Genomic DNA, 20,325 nt, shown 5'->3' on the forward strand with positions numbered 1-20,325 from the left:
AACTAAGGCCACATGATTATCTCTTTTTAAACCAATGACTTTTGTTCCCCATTGAGCTGTAATTTCCACTATAACACAAGAATGATGTTGACTCACAAAGGAGGTTTATGGCAAACAGTCACATGGTTTAATACTGGTGTGATTACTCCATATGTTAGAGAACCACTAACTAAATGTAAGCAAATCTCACAGTATAATTTAAACATTGTTTAGTTTAACAGAAATGATCTTAATCGGTCAGTAGGGAACTTCACCATTTAGTACAGTGCTGAAACGAACTGTTTAAATGGGAGATCATGTGATCCGTGCATCAAGAATGATCTTTAAAATATTGTCTTAAAAATGGTAAAAATACAAATCATCCCTGTCTGAACGAGATACACAGCTTAATAATTACACTGATCATGCTCATAAGCTTGACATCGTTTCTAAAAACAGTTCCTCATTACTGTTGAACTGGAGACCACGAGCATTTAGGGCCGTTGCATCTCGTTTTCCATTCCATCTTCTGTTCATCTCAGATGCGTTTCAGAAGAGGAAAAGCCAGGAAGTATCCCAAGACGGAGCCCAGGATGACCCCCAGGAAGATCCAAACGTTGTAGGACATGACGCAGAGCATCAGCATGTAGCCCAGTGTCACCTGCAGCATGTGTACGGCCGTCTGGAGGCTGTGAAAAAGCCAGCTGGAGATGAAATGACAAGAGGGTGAGTAAATGATGACAGAATTTTCATTTTTGGGTGAACTATCCCTTTAAGTTTACAAAAAAAAACCTCTCTCTCTTTCTCTCAACAGGTATTGGTCTGGCTTTTGTTGAAACTAGTAACTTTGTGTTAGCACCTGTTGTATTATTGGTCCTGTATGACATATCGCTTATTGCAAAGCGTCTGCTAAATGACTAAATGTAAATGTAAGTGTGGTTTAGTGTATAAACCATCTGAACTCATTGTTTGTTTTTCTACCAGTCTATATGACTTAAAACCCAATAGATCCCGGAAAGTTGTTTACTGAATTTTCTTAAGGGCATTACCTCTTAGAGGTGCTTGTGGAGCCAGCAGTGTCAACCATATTCTCAGTGGGAGCTAATGAGATCTCTGAGCGACTGCTGGCCAGAGCAGAATTTCCATCTTGACAACTCTTGACAGGAGCGAAGCAGGAATGATCAGGCGTGAATGACACCGGATTGGAAGGATGTGTGATGTGGGATTGTTTCTGTTTTTCCAGTGTGATCTTCCACACTTTCAGAAGCTCGTAGAACACAGTGAGCAGCAGAACCACAAAGACTGACAACACCATCCCTACAGAGAGAGAGAGAGAGTTTCAGAAAAACACCTCATTTTATAAAACTGTTGGTTTAACAGCGGAAATATTTGTAAATGATTTCCATAAAGCTTTGCTTAATGACACTGTGGAGGAACTTGTAAACAACTGAACCAATGTCAGTCAAACCCTTTCATTTCTATTGGCAATGGTTGTGTTGTAATTTTAAGTAGGACCTGTAATTACAAGTCTACTGGTCCTTTTAATGGATGAGAAACTAAGAGGAAACAAAACCTGTTGGTTCTGGGAGGGCTAAATAAAAAAAACCTGGGAACTGTCTATGAAGGTGTGTGAACTGATTTGCCTTATTTGGACTATTTAGCTCACATTGTCTGTTGAAATCTAAGGTAACGATAACTGCTTTTACCAGATAGGAAGCAGGTACTTGTGAAGCCTTAAAGGGATAGTTCACACAGAAAAGAAACTTCTGTCATCATTTACTCACCCTCCTGACATTTTAAACCTGTATGATTTTCTGTTTTCCGCAGAACACAAATGATATTTCGAATCAAGTTGGTATAGGTTTGGTTGGTACAGGTTTGAAATGACAAGAGGGTGAGTAAATGATGACAGAATTTTCATTTTTGGGTGAACTATCTCTTTAAGTACTTTCAAGCTCAGTCACCATTCACTTTCATTGCATCTTTTTTCCATACAATGAAAGTGAATTATGATTCGTGACATTTAGCCTTTTACATCCCATTTTGTGTCGCAGAAAAACAAAGTCATATGAACGAATACACAATTAGAGAATTTTCTTATTTCAAGTGTACCGTCTCTTGAATGCGCTTGTTGACATAATGAACCACTTTGACCTCATGGTAGAGTGATTTTAAGTGTTCCTTTTTTGTTAAATAGCTAACTTGCATTTAAGCTATTATATTGTGTATTTGCTGTGCATATTTCACCAATATGTAACCTATGTATGCTCAACTGGCAAGTTTGCAGGACACTCATACTGTCATTCTGGATACAACCGTCATACTGTAGATGTATGCATATTGTGTCCCGTGATCGTGTCAGGTCTTGTTTGTAATTCCCACGTACCTGCAGGCCCATGCACTTTCCAGAAATCAAACAAGAGAGTGACGCTAGTGGATCCTTCAAAGTGCATCTGTTAAGAGCAAAGAACAAGGGACTGAATGAGCAGACTTGTAATTAGTCCCCCATTTCCGTTGACTAAACATCATGCACCTGCTAATGAAGATGTGGTTTCGCACCAATGACCCACTTTGACCCAATTAGACCATTATATCTGTACAACAACATGACATCATATTACATAAGTGCTTTTGCTTGATTCGTTATATTACCCTTATGGCTGAAGTGGTGTACGTTTCACGGCTCTTTTAGGCAAATTTCATCAGAATGACACAATGACAGACGTTTTGTGGTCGTTGCATATTTTTTCATGACATCTGCACATGCTAGCATAAAAAAACTGAGCCATAACTATAAACTGACAATGACAATCACATTATGTGCAACAGATCCTGGAAGGCTGGCACATTAACTTTGGGAAAATGACAAGTAATGACAAGTGTTCTGCAGGAGGTACAGACAAAACCAAGTAGACCCTGTTAGTCTCCAGCTCAACAACATTCCACGTTCTCCTACAATCAGGAGCAAATCAGCAGTCTTGTCTTCAGGAGGAACATTTCACAATTACATCAAAATCAAATCCGTTCAGACTAGAGCACTGAAGAATTCTACTATTTCTATTTGCCAATAGAGAACTCTACACGTTGTCTCTTGTACAGCATATCCTCTGTTCTCTAGATAGTGATGCATTTGCCAACTGGAGACAAGTGCCTTTTGATGCCTTTGTGCCATATCAAGAAATTCTCAGTGTTATCTCCGAGCAGCTGTGTAACCTCTCGAATGAATCATGCATTGTGCTCACAGGTGGACAGCAGAAATAACCACAGTTCGCAGTTAAAGAATAATATATCCTTTTAGTACAAAACATAGATAACATTTGTTTATGTGAGTCAAATACCCAATAAATAATCTGAGAAGTTTTACGTCAAACATTAAAAAAGCAAAGTGAACTTCAACGTCTAATCTATTATTGCCTTAACATATATAATTCAAGTAAATCAATGCATTGTTTAAAATGGATAAACACTGCAAGGGTAAAATAACACATAATCTACATTTGTGAACTTGCATACGCAGCAGTTGACAGTGAGCGAAGGCATGAGCGGAACTTACATTCATGGTGAACTCGCGCGCAGCACTCTAAATATAAGATCGGGTAATTTTAGCTTCCTCGAAAAAAAAAAAAAAAGTCCTTTATGGCATGAACATAAGGTTGTTACCACCTGCAACTCAACAGACAACTTCACCGCATTTTTGTCTGTCTTTAAAAGCTACCAGCTGACAAGCTCCCAGCCTAAACAAAAAAATGCCGTTACATCACGAGGATTTATTTATACGTGCCGCAGAGGATTCTGGGAGTTGAAGTCCCTACATTCGTCTGTTCCGCTTTGCGGAAATGGCTTGTTTTCTTTTATTGCAATTTTACGTGTATGAAATCAAAAGATACACTTATTAAAATAATGAATAATTGGTTGGTTGGTTGCTTGGTTGGTTTGTTTGTTTGTTTATAATAATTGTATCTCGTTTTTTCCCTCTCCTTACTTAATTGTATGTTGTATTATTTTTGTTCAAAGCATAATAAAATTGATGTGATTTATGTTAAATAAAAGTTAACTAAATACATGGGAGTTTTAATTTAGTTATTTTTCGGTGGCCCTTCATGATGACATCATCAGCTCGCGTCCAAAATAAGCGCTGATCCCTCAGCTAAACTAAACGGAATGAGGCTCTAAATCTAGACGAGATGGAGATTATTTGGATCTGGACGCCGTCGAGTCTCCAAGACATATGGCAGAAATTTCAAGAGGGACTAAGGAGGTCATAAGTACTGCCGAGAAGAACATTTGTGGGATAATGTGCTAGCCAGCCGGGTGGCTAACCAGCTCGACAAGCAGCAGGAAATTAGCGTTGTAAATAAGAAAATAACCAGGCTCTTTTATTTAAAGTAAAGATTGAATTGATTCGTAATATATATGAAGATCTGTAAATAGTAGGTCCATTAAGCGGGGATGTTAAACCAACACAAGTCAATTGACATAGGAGGACCAGTGTCAAAAAGATAAACATCAACAAGTATCTTCTAGTTAGATCAACGTTAGTGGTTATTTGTATTCACGAGGCTGAAAAGCTGGTCCTCTATTTTTTTTTAATGGAGAGAAAATGGATCAGAAGAGAAGCAAGGAGGAGTAGTTTTGTCATGGTGTTGGCAACTCTGATCTTCTCGTGGTTTTTGATTGGAGTTACTGGTCAAGACGGACATGCTATGACTGCAGAGGAAAAGTCTAAAATCAGGTAAGCTTGATACTTTATCTTTTATCCAAGTAAACTGTGCTGTTGTGTCATGAATCATGATTTTGTATAAAAGTTAATCTTGTTGTCTAGTGCTGGTTGTATGTGGGTATTTGACAGCTTTGGTTTGAGTCCATTAGGGATGATGACAGCTTGTGATGTTTGTCAGAGATAAGTAGTGGTAGTTAGTAGCTGTGCGTTGTTTTGTAAGAGTATTGCTTCAAAACATGATGATGTCGTGACCAACATTATTACTCAAGTTAAGTGTTGGGTTTTAGTTCTCAGTAGTTCAACCCAATGATGTAATTACCTGATTCATTCTAATCCCTGTTATAAAGTACTGAGGTGTTGACTGTCCAAAGTGTTCATAAATAATGTATTTCCTGTTTATTATCATGGTGTAGACAGACATAATACGCATTGTAGAGGACATTGTATCAAAGTGACAAGTATTGGCCTGTGAAGCAACATGTTCAGAATGTTTACTTTTACACCAGATCTTCTACTTAATTCCTGAGTCAGTCAACAAATATTAGATATTTACGCACACAACATCAAACACAATATTTAAAAAGATAAATGCAAATAGACAATGTTTCTAATGTAAATGTGTCATCATATATCATTAAAGGTCTATGATCAAATGAGCTGCTTTGAGTTATTTTTTCAGTTGCTTTCACCAGAACGGTATCAACTGCAACTCGGTCTTCCATTTATTTTCAGGGACCAGATTTTGGAAATGTTTGATCATGCCTATAACAGTTACATGGTGAGCAAATTCTCATATTCCACCGGCTTTAATTCTGAAATAATATTGAACTAATATACTAAACGTTGTTAGTTTTTATGGGCCACAGCTCATCATTTTTTATTACTCTGCTTTATTAGTTTGTCCTGTATTCAGTTAAAATACTAATTCAGATGTTTTGTTCTTTCATCTGTCCTCCATCAGAAATATGCCTACCCAGCGGATGAGTTAATGCCCCTCAGCTGTAGAGGGAGGGTGAGAGGACAGGAACCAAATCGAGGAGATATTGATGACTCTTTAGGAAAGTGAGTCTAACCATCTTTTTCCTTCTTGCTTATTTGTACCCCTTTTCTCCTTTACTGTTTAGTTCCTCACGTGCTGTCTCTATAATACCGCATTTAATACCAACAACCAGCTGTAATTTGCTGGTTTTGTACTGTAAAAAATGAGCTACACGTTATTGCATCAGCAAGGGTAGAGCATCTGAATTAAAGAACATTTTGATTTCTTCCTTCGGCCACTAATAGCAACCTTCTTTCTCTGTTTTCAAAGGTTCTCTTTAACATTAATAGACACTTTGGATACCCTTGTGGTGAGCAAAACCTCTGTGTTACTATCAAGCGTTCTGGGTAGTATTTGACTACCCCACACATGTTTATAACGGTTGTTTTATGTGATTCTGAGCAGTTGCTTAACAAACTGGATGAGTTTGAGGAAGCTGTAAAGAAGACGATCAGTGATGTAAGACTGGATAATGACATCGTCGTCTCTGTTTTTGAAACCAATATCCGTGTGCTGGGGTACGGTCATGAAGTTTCACTCTTTAGATGTTAATATCTTACTACATTTGAATTAAAAGTGGCAAATGGAAATGCAGTGGTCATTAAGTTCTGAGAGTAACACAATTGCCACTTAGATCAAATCTCCTTCTGTTCTTTCAGTGGATTGTTGGGCGCACACGTGATGGCCGATGTTCTAAAGCAGCGAGGAGAGAGGATGCTGTGGTACAAAGATGAACTGCTGCACATGGCCAAAGACTTGGGCTACCGCCTCTTGCCTGCCTTTAACACCACCAGTGGCCTTCCTTACCCTCGGGTAACTTTCACTGCTATGTGGACAAAATGAGTTTAGTGACTAACAAAACTGTTTGATGGTACAAAAAGCAACCAATGAACCAAACCGAAATGTCCTTATTAGGTCAATCTGCGCTACGGAGTCGTCAACCCGCTTTCCCGTACGGGCACTGAGTCGGACACCTGCACTGCCTGCGCAGGGACCATGATCCTGGAGTTTGGTGCTCTCAGCCGGCTATCTGGGGAAAAGATATTTGAGGTAAACACCCAACATGTTTTCTTTACACCAGTAGAGAAAGAATCAGCTATGCGGCTATGCTAAAAAGTCATTCATTCCATTCGCTGTAGGATCACGCACGGAGAGCTCTCGACGTTCTATGGGAGAAAAGGCAAAGAGGAAGTGACCTCGTCGGCACGGTGATCAACATCCACAATGGAGACTGGGTTCGAAGGGGTGAGGCTTTGCGTTGCTACTACTGTTGTCTGTTTATCTAAAAATACATAACACTGCACTTTTTAAAACAGTACACTAGGTTCTACTAGTGATTCCTAGGGAATGCACATATTGATAATGAACATGCTTAAAAAATGTAGATGCACTGTAAGTAAACACATCTGTCAAGTGTTGAAACATACAGATATGAAAATGAAAATAATTTGGTGAAACTTTTTGCTCCATACCATGATTTTGCTTTTCACATTACACATTTTGAATCTATTTGATTGAAATTATTGTTAAGAGCACACATTAGTATAAAAAGGTGATATACTGTATGTGTTGCACAACCTTCATAGATATTATATAAACATGTCTTCTCTTTCTCATTACAGACAGTGGTGTTGGTGCTGGTATTGACTCTTATTATGAATACTTGATGAAAGCTTATATTCTTCTTGGGGACAAAGTATATCTCGAAAGATTCAACACAGTAAGGGTTCTATATTCCCTGGAAATTAGATATCAGGAATGTGCTGTAAAACTGGCTTACGCTACACAAAACATCTAAACAGACAAATGTAAATGGGTACAGATAAAACCGTGCCATCATACAATACAATCTTTTCTGTCAAATCCGTCAACTCATGGCAACCAGCATTGACATGCCTTAAGAGGAAATCAGGGCTCAATTGTGCAGTGTAATCCAGTCTTTAGTCACATAGAACTGGTTGTAGCTCAATTACCTCACACGTATTGTCCCGTGACTTATTTTTGTCTGTTGTAACAGCACTACAGTGCCATTATGAAGTACATCAGCCAACCTCCTCTGCTGCTCAACGTGCACATGCACAACCCCACCGTGCACGTGCGCAGCTGGATGGATTCATTACTCGCCTTCTTCCCCGGACTACAGGTTCAGCTCTTTGTCATTATATTTAATCACATAGAAAATGGGAAGTAAGTGAGTTTGCAGGATTTAGTAACATAGAACAGTATATTTTAATTAAAAAAAAAAAAAACAGTTATCCAGTATATCGATACAGTACCAAAAATACAGTTTTGTTGTCAAAAAGTTAGTAGATGTAAACTCTGGACCCTAGTTAGGCACCCTAGTTAGGGTATCTTTTTGGTGAACTTTGTCTGAACACATTCAGGTTCTGAGAGGAGACTTAAAACCTGCCATTGAGACACATGAGATGCTGTACCAAGTGACCAAACAGCACAATTTCCTCCCTGAGGTAAATCGACTGCAATCCTTGTACACCACCGAGTCACAGTCTTATATTGCATTCTGAATTTTCGCAAGTAATCAATGATTTCCAATGATCTGTTGTCAAACAGGCCTTTACCACAGAGTTCAGAGTTCACTGGGGTCAGCACCCTTTGAGACCCGAGTTTGCTGAAAGCACATACTTCCTTTATAAAGTAAGTAAACAGGAGCATGTTTGACTTGTCAAAGTACATTTTGTATCTGTCCTCATGCATTGTTTTTTAATCAAGTTCGTCTCTTCATGTTCAGGCCACAGGTGATCCATACTACTTGAACGTGGGTCGGACTATAGTGGAGAAGTTGAACACTCATGCTCGAGTCCCTTGTGGCTTCGCTGCTGTGCAGGACGTGAGGACGGGTTCCCACGAGGACAGGTAACAAATTCGGTTATCAACGGCCTATTTGATAACTTAAGTCTATTTGATTTTCATATTACCAGTGGATGGACTTTATAAACTGCATTTTCATGTTTGATTGTTTCAAGGATGGATTCCTTCTTCCTGGCCGAGATGTTTAAGTACCTCTACCTTCTCTTCTCAGAGAAGAGTCAGCTGCCTATAGACATTGATGATTATATTTTTACTACTGAGGCTCACTTGCTCCCAGTGTCTCTGTCCACAACCCAGCCCCCCTGCCACAGCAACGACACGGTAAGAGCCATTATTTCAAACAGGAATCCAAATTGATGTTGTTGGGATGTTTCCCTCAAAGCATAACTATGTCATTTTGTGTATCTTTTAGCAACCTCAAGCATCTCTTGAAAACGATTTGTTTTCATACTCCTGTCCCAGCGCTCAGACCCTCTTCCCCAACAACCCCACTTTTGCCAAGACTATCAGAGACGGCTACAAATACCTTACGGGTGTGGGCAGAGCCCGGCACATATCACCAGTCAGGTGGGCATCATTTGATACAGGTTTTTACTGAGTCCTGTTAGAAAAACACTAATGTTCTCTTCAACACAGGGAGATCGAGCTGCCTCTTCATGACACAGGCCTGGAGCCAGTAGAGTTTCTGAAAAGCATCGGTATCTCTTTAGGTCCTCTCACTGACCTGGGCTCCTCCATCCGAGGCTCAGCAACTCAGGTGAACATGCAGTGAATGACTGTAAAGGTCTGTCAACTTTCTCTTCTTCTGCACATCTACTCATCTGTCTGTGTCGCTCTACAGGACTCTCAGAAAGGGGTGTTTAAGTTTAAGCTGGTCGCGGAGGTGAGCCAAACCCCAGAGCAAGAGGAAGTGGTGCCATTGATTGTACAGCTCATTTCCCCTCCGTTTTTGGGTAGAACGGTCCTTACAGCCGTGCCAGCGAAGTTTGGAATGGACCTTACCAAACAAGAGCACGGGGTGAGATCTCGACAAAACTTCTCGCTTATTGCAACCAACTGTACACATTGTGAATTTAGTGGTACATGGGTGTGGCTGCCTATTATTATCTATGAATGCTTTCAATAAACAGTCGATATGAACATATTGTCAATGTCTTTCCAAAACCTTGTATGTCCAAATTCACAGTTTTTTTAGGAAATGGAAAAAACACTGTGCTTTTGAAATGATTAAATACTGTGTTGTCAAAGTTGACAAGCGCTTTTTTAATACTTTTTATTGGTTAGATATTTGCAAAACCCAGTGACAAACATAAAGGGTGACTAATAATAATGATTAATCACAAAATAGAGATACATGGCAGGAAGGAAAGCAGTGATATATACTGTACAGCACATTTATACAGGCTGTATACAAGTTGATGTCAATCCCACAAATTCCCCATTCCAAAGTGTCGATAGAATGAATCGGACCATTCTGTTCCATTGAAAGCATCTTTAAACACAACTCATTTGTATAAACTCTCTCATCTCTCTTTCTCCAAGGTGAAAGGCAGTATTGTGATAAGTGTTCCATACACAGCGTGCGGGACTATTGAGAACGCTGTAGAGTTACAAGGACGCATAGCGCTGGCATTGAGAGGAGACTGCATGTTTGCTGGCAAAGCTCGACGTCTCCAAGAAGCAGGAGCCATCGGGGTCATCTTCATTGGTGAGCTGAACTACTGTATGATGAACATCAATCTCATCTCATTATATATCTTGAAGAGACCAAAGTTAAACATCTGTTGACTCGCTTCTTCCATTCCAAAACCTCAACTACACACTCAAAAATAAAGGTGCTTCGCAAGGCTCTTTGTAGCAATGCCATAGCATAGAGCAGTAGTTCTCAAACTGGGGGCCCCCGAGATGGATCCAGGCGGCCACAGATTTTGTGGCATTTTATGAAATATAGAAATTGATCATGGATTTTATACAATCAAACATCAGAAAAATAAGACCACCCGTCAAAAGAATTGATGTTTCAGCATTGTATAACCAAATATGTTTTTGTAAATAAAAAATGTTAAATTTAAGATTATAAGTCTTTATTTGGGGGCCGCAAAGCAATGCACTCTACACAAAGGGGGCCTTACAACGAAAAAGTTTGAGAACCACTGGCATAGAAGAACCATTTTTGGTTCCTCACAAAACAATTTCTTTCTTAGCTTTTTTTAGTCTGAAGGAACCTTGTGAGATAGTGTGATTAATGTAAAATGTATTCTGTATGGATTCCTTATGTGTTCTTTATGGAACCACACAGCCTGACAACAAATCCTTTCACAATCTTTTTAGGAGTGTTCTAGGCACAAGCTTCGGCTGAAATGATTCGGCGAATGATGTTCATGGTTTGGTTCTGAATGTTCTCACAGATCACAGAGAGGGCACAAGCATTGCAGAGACGCCACTCTTTCAGATGGTCGGAGATGGAGACTCTACGGATGACATCAGCGTTCCTCTTGTGTTCCTCTTTAACAAAGAGGGAGCTGCACTCACTACCGCTCTGCAGGAAAATCACAATGTAGATGTTCTTCTGTTGTCCAAAGAGAAACAACTTGGCAAAGGTAACAGATAAAACTCATATACACAAATACTGTAGACCGTCATCGATGGCCTCTTATTAGCATTGCTAGCATGCTTTGTTTCATAGCCTATATTGTTTTTTTCTTTATAGAGAAACCTGAGAAGCTTAACATTAAGTTTCGTCTGGCGAAGGAGGGAGAGTTTGCTGAAGGGTAGGTGGAGAGCACTACAATCCAGCTGGTGCTGGAGCAAATTGAGGCGACTACAGAGACTCAAGGTGCAGAGGCTGCATTCTCGACAGAAACTTGCACCTCCTCCCCACCGAAAGATCCTGAAAACAGTCCCTGACAGCGAAAACAGCGTGTGACCTTGATCTCCCTTACAGAACACAGAGCTGCTGCACCGTCACTGACTTCAGATCAGAAAACGCAGGAAAATTGTGCTTGGGAGAATCCTCGAATGTACAATGTGAGCTTCGAAAGGGGAGCTCAGAAGCCAGTCGGTCAAACACTTTCCCATGTGAAAATCTTAAGATACCTTGTGTAGTATCTAGATTGAGAGGGTTAGACATGCAGAGTTGCCGTCTGTCTGATATTGTGCTTGTTGCATATGTTCTTCTCGGTTTATCTGGATCACTGTTGACTCATACAGTATGTTTGTCTTCAAAGGTAGATCACAGGCTCTCAATCCTTTCTCATTCCGAAGTGTCTTGAAGTTCCTTTAAAGACAGTTTATCCAGAAATGATGGAACCCTCATATCGTTCCAAACCTGTGTGACTTTCTTTGTATCTCTTTTTAGGGTAAGTGTCTTAAAACGGATCCAATGACCAAACCCCTGAAAACCAGTGTTATGGGCAGTTTATAAAAGATGATGTTTAATGACAGAGAATGGACCGGTGTACCATTTTTTTTTTACATGCAGTTTATAGACAGAGATATCAGGGACACCTATGACTTGAATATGTGCGTGTGTGGGAGTTATGTAAAGTGCGTTTGTCATTGTTACATGCTGTGTGCATTTCATCATGTGCCAATGCTAAATCTGTGCATTTATGCGTGTGTGCATTATCATAAATGTATGCATTTTCCCTTTAAATCCAGTAACTGATTAGGGGAGATTTTGAGACGTCTGCTTTGAACATGTGCAGTAACAACCTCAGACATTGCCATGAAAGGGCCAGGACAGACATCAAACCATCAGGGTTTACATGATGACATTGTTTGTGCAATCATAGACATTTAATGTGTAAAGTGTCTTAGCTGGGTGATTGTAACTCCACAAGTCTCATATATTTAGATTTGTACCGCAATTTGCAAATCTGCCTTTCTCTTTCTTTCTTGTTTCTTTGTGTTTCATATATAGTGTTGCTTTTGCATGGGCAACTGTGTGGGCAATAGTTATATCAGACCAAACATTTCATTTCAAGTCTTCAGTAGCTACTAGGTGTCAAATGCAATGTTATTCATGGTTGATTGTCGTAAGGATGTAATCTTCTGTACCTCTTCTTGTTTCACAAAGGGCTGACCGATTCACTTTAAAGTAGCTAAACATTACAGATCAGATAGCGTTATATGCATTTCTTAAGATACACTTGAGATCATAAAGTTATACGGCCTATTTATCAAAGACCAAAGTCATAAAATGTTTCATCGCGGTGATGGTATGAGACTTTAAATATTAAAAATGTCTTTTAAGGAGCCGCTTTTGTAATGATTGTTGAAAGAATGATCAGGACTTGCCATTAAAATAAAATGTTCAGGACTCGACTTGTCGACCCCTTTTTAATGCATTAGAAACACATATCTCTTAGTTGGTTATTTTTATACAACACTTATTTTGATTCAGTTATTTTTTATTAAGTTTGACTATATGTAGGTAAGGATGGTTTACATGATTTCACAGGTATTGTGAAGGTTGTACTTGTTTTAATATGGTTTTGCTTTGTCAATGGTATTTATTTTGTTAGTAAAATAGTGAAATGTCTTACGGAAATTGAGTAGCTGTTGTGCGTTTGCAGTTGACGCATGTCAGGCTCGTCAACAGAGGGCGCACTGTGACAATGACTCAGTTTGAGCTTTTCTCCCCTCGTGCGCCTCCTACCGGCCGTCATCATAACTGGCAAGATCAGCCTGACACATCAGTAACAGTGCAAAACCACCTGTAGCATCACTGAACTATGTGTAGGATTATTAATCATTGATAAGTCAATTTATAGCTATGAAAATCTTTACAAAGCACTGACATTTGAGACATTTATAAGTTTCTAGTTAGGCTAATTATAACTTGCTACTCATTTTTGTGAGATGGAAAAATAAGGTATTCATTACTTCTGTGTTTTGTATTATTATATGGGTGTTAACATATACCGTAAAAAAGAGGTGTAAGTATTGGGTGACCTGAATTTAAAACTAGCTAGTTTAGAGATATTTAGTAAGTGTGTACAGGACAGGGAAGTTATTGCTCATATTTGACAGAAAATACAGGTTTGGGCGTGGTTAGCTGTGAACTAAAGCCATGATGTGGATTCACATATCAGTGTGCAATATAAGAGAAAACCAAGGAAAGATGATTTATTCCAACTTCTGATTGTAGTCTGTAATTAAAGTGGAGTATAGGTATTTATTTTATAAAATTGTATTTTTATTTATTTTACATTTTATAAAATGGAAAGTTGTGGTCCTGGATGCTTGAAATAGTCATGCTTTATTCACGAGAGCAACATCTATAGTAAAGAGTATTTGCTTATCAAAATTTTGTTATTGGACTGTAGCTTCTAACAAGTATGGTCAGCCATGACTATATTCACAATAACATAACCACTCGACCTCAGAGCTTTAACAAACCACAACTAACATGCTGTGGCTGGAAGATTCTTTCAGGGTATGGAGTAATAACTGTAAAAACAGGTACTCTAAGGGGTGTAACAAAAAGAGTGTATCAAGTGAAACCAAACATTAAATAAAAGAGGAACTCACAATTTAGGATGTAGTATGTGTATTCTGCATACTAGTTTTCAACTTGTTTGAGACCAATTTCACTTCAATGTTTTTGCAGTTTTTATTTTGCTTTTTAATAATATCAACCGTATGGACATAATTAGATTAAGATGGGAGTTAAAGTTAAAATACTAGTTAAAATTCGAATAAAATTCCGTTGAAGCTTATTCACATTGGGCAATGACTGTGTCATTGTAGTTTAACAGGTTTGATGCACATTTTGGTAATTAATTAAACCTACATGTTTCTTCATGTATAGGGTTGATCACATCCACCCAGATTTTGCAACACAAAATCACAAGACGGCCACACAAGTAACCGATCAACACACACGTCTTGAAGCCTTTGGAGTAAGCAAACTATTGCTCACCTGAAATCCGTGCTCATATTTTCTAATATTACATAAAGCATACAGGACATAAAACTAACCATTATTCTTGTTCTTCCCTTAAACCAGGCAAAAGTATTATGGCTGTGTTTCTCCGGAGTCTATTCGCAGGTAAGTCAAAATGACGACACTTTGTAGAATGGTTTACTATTACTTTGGGTGGCTTACAGTATAGTATATACAATATATAAGAGCTGAAGTTAAATCAAATCTGCAGGGCTCATGATCCTCGCCTTATGTACTGCACGTCAGTATATCTTTGTGAATGAGAACAAGACATGGACAGAAGCTCAGAGCTACTGTAGAGATAAATACACTGATCTGGTCACCATTGAAAATGATCAAGAGATGGAAAAGTTACTCGACATGATGGAGAACTATGACTCCATTGATCTGACCTGGATTGGACTCTATGATGATCTGAACAGTTGGAAATGGACTCTAGAGGACAGTGATTTCTTTAAAGAAGGAGAAAAACAATTTAGGAACTGGTATAGCCCTGGACCTGGGAATCATGAAGGACAAAGTCTTTGTGTGTATATTGAGAATGGGAGATGGATTGCAGAGAGTTGCAGCACAGCATATTTTTTTATCTGCTATGATGGTGAGCATTCATAATACATGAAATGTCATAAAACTATGACAAAACACACATTTCAGTTTTTACTATGAAAATGTTCTGCACCAGTCTCTGTCTAATGCTTAATATTGTATGTAAATCTTTCAGGAAGAGTGAATGCTAGTTCAAGTTATGTTCCTGTTAGCCAGCCCAAAAACTGGACTGAAGCTCAAAGTTACTGCAGACAGCATCACAGCGACCTTGTCAGTGTCAGAAATGAGAGTGAACATCAGAAGATACTATATTTATCTCAAAAGTATTATGCTTCGTGGATTGGTCTGTACAGAACTAGATCTTGGTCAGATCAGAGTAACTCTACATTCAGTAACTGGAGGTCAGGAGAGCCGAATAATGCTGGATACAGTGAATACTGCACTGCTGTGTCATTCAGTGATGCTGGAGAATGGACGGATCAAAACTGCAATTATCAGTTACCTTTCATTTGCTACAGCGGTGAGTATCAAGAGACTAAGAAATACAGATTTGTGTAGGCACTGTAGAATAATTAAATAACGGAATAATCATAGAATTATTAAAAAGGTACTTTTTTTAACAGTGACTGCACTGGCATCATCCTGTCAGTATCACTTTATCTCAGTGAATAAGAGCTGGTCTGAAGCTCAGACATACTGCAGACAGAATTACACTGATCTGGCCACCATTGATAACATGACAGAGATGAACAGTGTGATGAACACAGTTAATGGGAGTTACGATGGCTCAGCCTGGATTGGACTGTATGATGATGTCAACAGCTGGAGATGGTCACTGGATGATGATGATTTCTATCAGGAAGGAGAGAGATTATTCAGAAACTGGTATCATCAACCGGACAACTACAGAGGAAACGAGCTGTGTGTTTCTATGATTGTAAATGATGGAAGCTGGTTCGATTCCTCATGTGACGACATACTGCCATTTGTTTGCTATGACGGTAAGAACATGTCACCTGTTTAGATAACACAGTTCGCCTTTACTTCATCAGTGACCCTTACTGAGCAAATATTTCATATCTCAGGTAGAGAGAATGCCACACAGACACATATCAAAGTTACTGAGAGAAAGACCTGGGCAGAGGCTCGGAGATACTGCAGAGACCATCACACAGATCTTGTCAACGTGAGAAACCTGACTGAGAATCAGAGATTCATTGACAGTGCAGGTGTTCTGATCTGGATTGGTCTGAACAGAAACAGGATTTGGTCAAACCATGCTATTTCCAGTTATCAAAACTGGAGACCGGATGTGAGTCATTATGAAGTTAAAAGATCAGTTGAATTGAAGAATAGTTTTCAGTACTGTACTGCGGTATCAGTTCACAAATTGGGTCATTGGACACACGGGAGTTGTTTTTCCAACAGGCCTTTCTTCTGCTACAGCAGTAAGTTGCTTTATATGTTCTTTTCTGTTATTCTCACCTTTAAGTCTTTCTGTGGGGTGTTTTTTACATGCTAGTAGCATGCTAACTTATAAGTATCTTCTCAAAGTCTCTATGCATTCCCCATCAGTATGACTTTATTTTTTTTTACCTTGACAGCATTAGCATCATCCCGTCAGTATCACTTTATATCTGTGAATAAGAACTGGCTTGAAGCTCAGACATACTGCAGACAGAATTACACTGATCTGGCCACCATTGATAACATGACAGAGATGAACAGACTCATGAAAACAGTACGAGGGATTAACTATGGTTCAGTGTGGATTGGACAGTATGATGATCTAAACAACTGGAGATGGTCTCTGGGAAACACAGAGTTAGGAGGAGGTTTTAATAGCTGGTATGTTCAGCAATCAAAAAATGCATATGGACAGAGTCTCTGTGTGTCCGTGTCATATCAGGTAATATGGCGAGAAACCTTTTGCTCAACTATGGCTTCCTTTATTTGTTATGATGGTGAGAACTGCTGTAAACTGTCTTTCAATGTAATATTATAACAATTATATATTATACCACGATATCATGTTTAATTTGTTTTTCGCAGGAAGGCAGAATGCCAGTGTCAGTTATGTGCATGTCAAAGACATGAAAAACTGGACTGAAGCTCGAAATTACTGTAGAGAACATCACACAGACCTTGTCAGTATCAGAAATGAGACTGAAAACCAGATGATCGTATCCCTTCTCCAGAATAATTATTATGGTGTTTGGTTTGGTCTGTACAGAACTAGATCTTGGTCAGATCAGAGTAACTCTACATTCAGTAACTGGAGGTCAGGAGAGCCGAATAATGCTGGATACAGTGAATACTGCACTGCTGTGTCATTCAGTGATGCTGGTAAATGGACAGATGAAAATTGTTATTATCTGTTATCTTTCATTTGCTACATTGGTGAGTAAATCTATCATATACATAAGAACAAAACTTTTTTATAACCCTAACTTTTCTCAGAATTTTATAGTGTTTATTAGATATTCAGATCTGCTCTCATTCGTTTCAAATGTCCTTAAAGATCCCCTCATAAAATCGATTCTTTATACTCCACAGGGTCCTCTGTGGCATCATCCCGTCAGTATCATTTTATCTCAGTGAATAAGAGCTGGTCTGAAGCTCAGACATACTGCAGACAGAATTACACTGATCTGGCCACCATTGATAACATGACAGAGATGAACAGACTTATTAAAACAGTACGAGGGATTAACTATGGTTCAGCCTGGATTGGACTGTATGATGATGTCAACAGCTGGAGATGGTCACTGGATGATGATGATTTCTATCAGGAAGGAGAGAGAGAATTCAGAAACTGGTATCATCAACCTGACAACTCTGGTGGAAATGAAATGTGTGTTTCTATGGATGTAAATGATGGAACCTGGTTTGATGCCAGGTGTGACAACTCTTTCATTTTTGTTTGTTATGATGGTAAGATGATTTATTTGCTAAGATTATATGTTTTATATACATTTATTTATGTAACTATAAACAAAAATCTGACAACACTTGTTAAAATTGTAATTTTTCAAATATATTTTCATTATACAAATTATAGCATTTCCAGTCTGGTCTCAAATTTTTGGTTCCCACTGTATTAAAAAGTTTTACTTACTTTTATTACAATGTTAATTATAAAAACGGATGCACTTACTAACTGTGTTGTCTCTTAGGCAGAGAGAATGCTTCTCAGAAGTATGTTTGGGTAGGTCAGGAAAAGACCTGGAGTGAAGCTCAAACACACTGCAGACAGTTTTACACAGATCTGGCCAGCGTAAGAAATGAAACAGAGCGTATACAGATACTGACCGTTGATCAAAAATTTAAAATTACAGTGGAACGTGAAAATAATAACGTGTGGATTGGTCTACACAGAAGCAAACTGTGGTCAGATCAAAGCAACTCTTCATTCACATACTTGGTGGCATGGGATTATGTAGAGGAAACTAGTGATTTTAGTTTTTTTGGTCAGGCTCAACAATGCACAGCTGTGTCTTTCAAATCTTTTGGTTACTGGACACATGAGCAATGCTTTGACCATTTGCCTTTCTTCTGCTACAGTGGTGAGATCATCTACCTTCTATATAAATAAACAAATAATCTGTGACACAGAATCAAGCAAATTGATATAAAATGTGTATTAGTTAATCAGGATTAAATGTTTGCTAATGTCATCTCTATTTTGTTTGCTTTTTGGTTAATGTGATGACCATGGAATTCAGAAAAGTATGGTATGTGTTGTAGAATTCTTTGCTATTTTTACATGTTTTTTATAATCAAAAACAAGTTTTAGCAGCACATGTTCCAAATTATTTCTTATTAACAAATAACTGTATTTTTTTGTATTGTGAATGTAAAAAAAACTGTTTTGCAGTCAATAATAATCATTTGTTTTCTTTATTTCTAGTGAGTGGATTGAGAGTGAAGTTTTTTGGCAAAGAAAATTTGTCTCAGTCTCAGATTGAAGAGTTTATTGATCAAGTAAGTTAATAGGTGTCAATGTGTAACAGACTTTTCTAAATAACATTGGCATATGAAAAAATATAACCATCTTTTTAGTTAAAACAGGAGTTGATCAGAGGAGGAGTACCTGGCAACTTCACCGTGCGCTTGAGAAACTACAGTAAAATCAGTTCTCTGTAAGGACTCTGTACTTATATTACTTCAAGTATGGACTACAAGCTTTTATGTATAATTTGTTTTTAATGTTTTATATGTGGTTTAAGTGGCCTATATTGCTATTTGTTTTTAGCTTCTCAAGAACTAGATAAAAAAGATACCCCTTCCTTTATTTATGTGGACAAGACATTTGGAGCAATATGACTCCCAGCATAACTCTTTAAAGGGGTCATATGACACGGCTTAAATGAATATTATTGTTTGTTTTAGATGTAATGCAATGTGTATACACGATTTAAGGTTCAAAAACGCTGTATTTTCCACATACCGTGCATGCTCATCGCTCTGAAATGCGAGGTGTGCTATGATTGGCCAGTTAATTCACTTTTAGATACAGTAGAATGCATCTTTTGTTCCGACACTTTCATTTTTGCAATTTTACGTGTCTAATACATGCATGGGCAATTTATAACACACCAAAGACACAAAAAACACATATTAGCCCCATATGACCCTTTAAACATTTTCCTCAACTATAGTAGTGCTGGCCGGCATTGATTTCATTTCACCACATGCATATTCATTTCTCTCTGGGTTTTATAGTCAAATGTAAATTTATTTTTCTCATATGATGTTTACATGGTTTTTGGGTGTGAGGCTTAGGCTATAGAACACTATTTCATTTACACTTTATCATTAAGCAACCTATAGCCAAAATATGTTGTGTTTATATGAACATAATAAAACCAAGTATAAATGTTCTTGCATTTATTTCATTCTTTGAAAACCAATCACTACAACGTTAGGATAGGATTTTTTAATATTTTGACAGTGCATTTGAAAGTTGGGTTTAGTTAAGCCATCAAACTGGTATAAAACCTTAAAACAAATGTTTTTACGTTGAAAGCTCAAATGCTGATAGAATTTAATGACGGAGTGTGTTTTTCTTTATAGTCAGTCAAATAAAAAACAAGACAGGGAAAATATAATTTAACAGTAGAAAAAATATTTTAATTAAAAACTGATATAAGATCGTCACAGAAATAATAAAACAAAGTTTACATTAGGAAATAATTACATTTTTAAATTGTTAGATCACAAAAAATGGTTTCGTGACAACTTCACCTGAGATAAAAAAAA

General features: G+C 38.1%; 3 protein-coding genes across 3 annotated transcripts; 2 read left to right on the top strand and 1 right to left on the bottom strand.

The window, feature by feature from the left end:
* Positions 1-60: 60 nt before the first annotated feature.
* On the bottom strand, positions 61-3,737 carry slc31a2 (solute carrier family 31 member 2). Its single transcript, XM_057360555.1, has 4 exons — positions 3,533-3,737; positions 2,366-2,432; positions 1,029-1,296; positions 61-683 (listed from the first exon to the last, which is right to left on the bottom strand). The coding sequence occupies exons 1-4, from the start codon at positions 3,536-3,538 to the stop codon at positions 518-520; spliced, it is 507 nt and encodes a 168-aa protein (XP_057216538.1). The 5' UTR covers positions 3,539-3,737; the 3' UTR covers positions 61-517.
* A 364-nt stretch (positions 3,738-4,101) lies between these two features.
* On the top strand, positions 4,102-12,887 carry si:ch211-282j22.3 (ER degradation-enhancing alpha-mannosidase-like protein 3). The gene is made up of 20 exons (XM_057361038.1): positions 4,102-4,711; positions 5,432-5,477; positions 5,661-5,761; positions 6,009-6,048; positions 6,144-6,256; positions 6,398-6,551; positions 6,654-6,788; positions 6,878-6,983; positions 7,361-7,458; positions 7,756-7,881; positions 8,123-8,206; positions 8,310-8,393; positions 8,488-8,612; positions 8,723-8,888; positions 8,980-9,134; positions 9,204-9,324; positions 9,409-9,585; positions 10,110-10,275; positions 10,976-11,167; positions 11,278-12,887. Exons 1-20 carry the CDS (start codon positions 4,569-4,571, stop codon positions 11,340-11,342), a joined length of 2,397 nt encoding a protein of 798 aa, XP_057217021.1. The 5' UTR covers positions 4,102-4,568; the 3' UTR covers positions 11,343-12,887.
* Positions 12,888-14,393: 1,506 nt separating this feature from the next.
* LOC130570794 (macrophage mannose receptor 1-like) lies at positions 14,394-19,945 on the top strand. Its single transcript, XM_057361276.1, has 11 exons — positions 14,394-14,473; positions 14,581-14,622; positions 14,729-15,115; positions 15,239-15,583; positions 15,687-16,064; positions 16,149-16,511; positions 16,668-17,027; positions 17,116-17,997; positions 18,240-18,797; positions 18,974-19,047; positions 19,126-19,945. Exons 2-8 carry the CDS (start codon positions 14,592-14,594, stop codon positions 17,469-17,471), a joined length of 2,220 nt encoding a protein of 739 aa, XP_057217259.1. The 5' UTR covers positions 14,394-14,473; positions 14,581-14,591; the 3' UTR covers positions 17,472-17,997; positions 18,240-18,797; positions 18,974-19,047; positions 19,126-19,945.
* The last annotated feature ends 380 nt before the right edge of the window (positions 19,946-20,325 follow it).

This window comes from Triplophysa rosa, linkage group LG19 (assembly GCF_024868665.1).
Source record: "Triplophysa rosa linkage group LG19, Trosa_1v2, whole genome shotgun sequence".
Taxonomy (NCBI): Eukaryota; Metazoa; Chordata; class Actinopteri; order Cypriniformes; family Nemacheilidae; genus Triplophysa; species Triplophysa rosa.

Bases quoted from the DNA above. Each gene is read 5' to 3' on its own strand.
- slc31a2 (XM_057360555.1), bottom strand. The intron at 1,297-2,365 runs GTACGTGGGAAT...CTCTCTCTGTAG, and splicing joins GAAAGTGCATGGGCCTGCAG to GGATGGTGTTGTCAGTCTTT. The intron at 684-1,028 runs GTAATGCCCTTA...TTTCATCTCCAG, and splicing joins TCCACAAGCACCTCTAAGAG to CTGGCTTTTTCACAGCCTCC.
- LOC130570794 (XM_057361276.1), top strand. From the start codon at position 14,592: ATGGCTGTGTTTCTCCGGAGTCTATTCGCAG. The intron at 14,623-14,728 runs GTAAGTCAAAAT...TCAAATCTGCAG, and splicing joins TCTCCGGAGTCTATTCGCAG to GGCTCATGATCCTCGCCTTA. The intron at 17,028-17,115 runs GTGAGAACTGCT...TGTTTTTCGCAG, and splicing joins TTCCTTTATTTGTTATGATG to GAAGGCAGAATGCCAGTGTC.
- si:ch211-282j22.3 (XM_057361038.1), top strand. From the start codon at position 4,569: ATGGAGAGAAAATGGATCAGAAGAGAAGCAAGGAGGAGTAGTTTTGTC. The intron at 5,762-6,008 runs GTGAGTCTAACC...CTGTTTTCAAAG, and splicing joins ATTGATGACTCTTTAGGAAA to GTTCTCTTTAACATTAATAG. The intron at 9,586-10,109 runs GTGAGATCTCGA...TCTTTCTCCAAG, and splicing joins TTACCAAACAAGAGCACGGG to GTGAAAGGCAGTATTGTGAT.